The sequence below is a fragment of the Dipodomys merriami genome, unplaced genomic scaffold (genome assembly GCF_024711535.1).
Source record: "Dipodomys merriami isolate MVZ:Mamm:240054 unplaced genomic scaffold, mDipMer1.0.p SCAF_52, whole genome shotgun sequence".
Lineage (NCBI taxonomy): Eukaryota > Metazoa > Chordata > Mammalia > Rodentia > Heteromyidae > Dipodomys > Dipodomys merriami.
In genome coordinates this window covers 6,350,722-6,354,007 of record NW_027206091.1, presented here as the reverse complement: position 1 = coordinate 6,354,007, position 3,286 = coordinate 6,350,722, and the positions used below count along the sequence as shown (strand labels likewise).

Below are 3,286 nucleotides of genomic sequence, written 5' to 3'. Positions count from 1 at the left end.
CCGTCCACCTGCGCTGCACTATTTATCCTCACGGAGCTCGAAGGGGCGGCCCAGGAGCAGAGGCGGGAGATGTCTGTCATGGGCTGCATCAATCAGTCCATATGCAAAAGAGGAGAGCAAATTCCACCACAGGGCCGCCCCAGCGGCTGGCCCTCCCCATCTCCCAGGTCTCTTCTCCACTTTCTAGAGCGCTGATGATCCAGGTCGTGGGGGGCCCAGTGCCCTGGGGGACCCTGGGACAGTTGCAGAGATGATCATGATGGACACAGCCAAGCCGGGTGCGGTGGTTCATGCCGGTCATCCCAGCCACTCAGGATCTGGAGGATCGTGGTTCGAAGCCAGCCCAGGTGGGAAAGTCCATGAGACTCTTATCTCCCAGGAACCACCAAAAGCTGGAAGTGGAGGTGTGGCTCAAGTAGGAGAGTGCCAGCCTTGAGGGGGAAAAAAATTCAGAGATAGCAGCACCCAGGTCCTGAGTTCAAGCTCAGAGAGGGGGGGGGGGAGAGGGAGAGGGAGAGGGAGAGGGAGGGAGACAGAGAGGAAGAGAGAGAGAGAGAGAGAGAGAGAGCCATACATGCTACCACCCACCCCTCTCCAAGGGGAAATGAAATAGGCAGTTCACAAAACAAGCTGGACACAAAAGGCCACACAATCTATATAATTTCATTTCCATGAAAGACTCAGAATAGGCAAATTTTTTTAAAGAGCTAGAGATTGTCTTGGGAACCTCGTGTGGAAATGAACCGAACAAGAGCAAAATAGGGATCGTATTGGGAGGGTGGAATGTTCTAGAACAACATCATCTTCTGGCCTATGCCTCTGTAAATGTACTCAGAATCGCTGGCACCTTTTTGAGCTCAGGTCGGGTGAATGTCACCATAGATAAACTGTGTCTCCAGGAGGTCGTTAAAAAGTGTAACAGGGAGGGCTGGGAAGGTGGCTCAGTGGTAGAGCGCTTGCCTTGCATGCATGAGGCCCTGGGTTCCATTCCTCAGCACCACATAAGCAAAAAGATAAAAGCCGGAAGTGGTGCTGTGGCTCAAGTGGTAGAGCGCTAGCCTTGAGCTGAAGAGCTGAGGGACAGAGCCCAGGCCCAGAGTTCAGGCCCCACGACCAGACCCCCCCCCCAAAAAAAAGTATAACAGGGAATAAAAACTCTTTTTTTTGGAGGGGGTGAGGGGGTGGGGCGGATGCTGGTGGTTCACCTCTATAACCCTAGCTACTCAAGAGGCTGAGATCTGAGGATCACCAGCCCAGGCAGAAAAGTCCATGAGACTCTTATCTCCAATGAACCACCAGAAAACCAGAAGTAGCACTTTGGTTCAAGTGGTAGAGTGCTCATATTGAGCTGAAGAGCTCAGGGACAGAACCCAGGCCCTGAGTTCAAGCCCCATAACAGACAAACAAATAAAAACCTCTTTTTTGGAAGATAAGGGAAGGTGTAATAAAGATACCATATTAAGCTGAGCATGCTGGTAGTTTATTTCTGTAATACCAGCTAACTCAGGAGGATGAGATCTGGAGGATCCTGGTTCAAAGCCAGCCCTGGGGGCAAGGAAATCCATGAGACTCTTGTGTGTGTGTGTGTTGTGTGTGTGTGTTGTGTGTGTGTGTGTGTGTGTGTGTGTGTGTAGTTGTGGGGCTTGAACTCAGGGCCTGGGCACTGTCCCTGAGCCTCTTTGTGCTCAAAGCTAGTGCTCTACCACTTGAGCCACAGCACCACTTCTGATTTTTGAGTGGTTAATTAGAGACAAGAGTCTCACTGGGACTTTTCTGCCCTGAGTAGCTTCAAACCATGAGCCTCAGATCTCAGCCTCCTGAGTTGCTGGGATTACAGGCGTGAGCCACTGGTGCCTGGTTTTTATCCAACCAGCAAAAAGCCAGAAGTGGAGCTGTGGCTCCAGTAATAGAGCAGTAACTTGGGTAGAAAAGCTCAGGGACAGCACACAGGCCATGAGTTCAAGCTCCAGGACTGGCACGCACGCACGCACACACACACACACACGCGTGCACACACACACACACATATGCACACATGCATGCACAAGAAAGACAAGCACAAATTAGCTGTATATCATAGTCAGCCACTGTCACCAACTTCCTGTTTGCATGCTGCCACCTTGTGGTCGCAAGGTGGTATGACAGAGGCCTCTACATTTTTCTTGCCTCCTCTCTTCTTTCCAGACTCAAAGGTTCTTTCCTGGGGTACGGTTTCTTGGGGTGATTTCTAAAGAGAATCACCAGGCTGGCACCGTCCCCACCACCACCTCACCTCCAGAGCCTCCTTCCTATGAGTCCAGCCTGTGGGCAGACAATCAGAAGGACCGGCAGGCACCCCTCTTTCCCCTTGCCTCCTGACCACCCGTAGGCCCAGCTGGGGCAGCTACTTCTGGGAGGCCCCTCCCTGGGTTCTGGGCCCACACACGGTCCCCCGTCTGGGGCCAGCACCCAAATATCCAGTCACCAGTGGGTTGAGGACCACACTCCAGGCCCCGGTGATGAGTCCCAGCTTCCTCCAGGGTCCGCCCAGGTTGGGGTTCAGGAAGTCAGCCACGTTGGAGGCGTTGTAGGGGCCCAGGCAGAGCAACAGGGTGAGCAGGGCGCCCCCCGCCACCCAGGCCGCATGCAGCTTCCGCCGGTGGCTGAGCCCCGAGAGCGCCAGGGCGCGCAGGCAGCCCGCGTAGCTCAGCCCCGTCACCCCCAGGGGCACGAAGTAGAGCAGGATGGAGAAACTGAGGCGGGCAGGCCCAGCCGAGGCTGGATCCCAGGCCTCCAGGCAAACCGGGGAGCCATTGATGGGGACGCTCATGCCCAAGGAGTGGGTGCTGTTGTCTAGCCAGCCCCCCGGGGCCTCCAGGCCCAGGACCAGGCCCAGGTGGCAGAGGACCAGCGCCCAGATAAACACGCAGACACCCCAAGAATAGCGGGGCCTCCGGAGGGCCTGATACCCGAAAGGGAAGGCAGCCCCCAGGTAGCGGCCCGCGCTCAGGGCGGCCAGGAAGCCCCCGCCCGCGTAGAGGGGTGCAAAGTGGGCCAGGGCAAACACGGGGCAGAGGCTAGGGGTCAGGGGCCAGGTCCCCGAGGCCAGGGCCTCCACAGCCTTCAGGGGCAGCGTGAGCGCCAGCAGGAGGTCGGAGCAGCCCAGATGCAGGGCGTAGACCAGGCTGGGCGTGAGGCGGCGGCGGGTGTGGGTCATGGCACCCCGGATGGCCAGCACGTTGAGCGGGAACCCCAACGCGAAGGCAGCCACGTAGAGGGCAAAGGACAGCTGTGGGGGCAGGTCCAT

General features: G+C 56.8%; 1 protein-coding gene across 1 annotated transcript; it reads right to left on the bottom strand.

Moving 5' to 3' along the window:
- Nucleotides 1–2,383: 2,383 nt before the first annotated feature.
- On the bottom strand, nt 2,384–3,286 carry Ffar1 (free fatty acid receptor 1). The gene has a single exon (XM_069999054.1). The coding sequence runs from the start codon at nt 3,284–3,286 to the stop codon at nt 2,384–2,386; it is 903 nt and encodes a 300-aa protein (XP_069855155.1).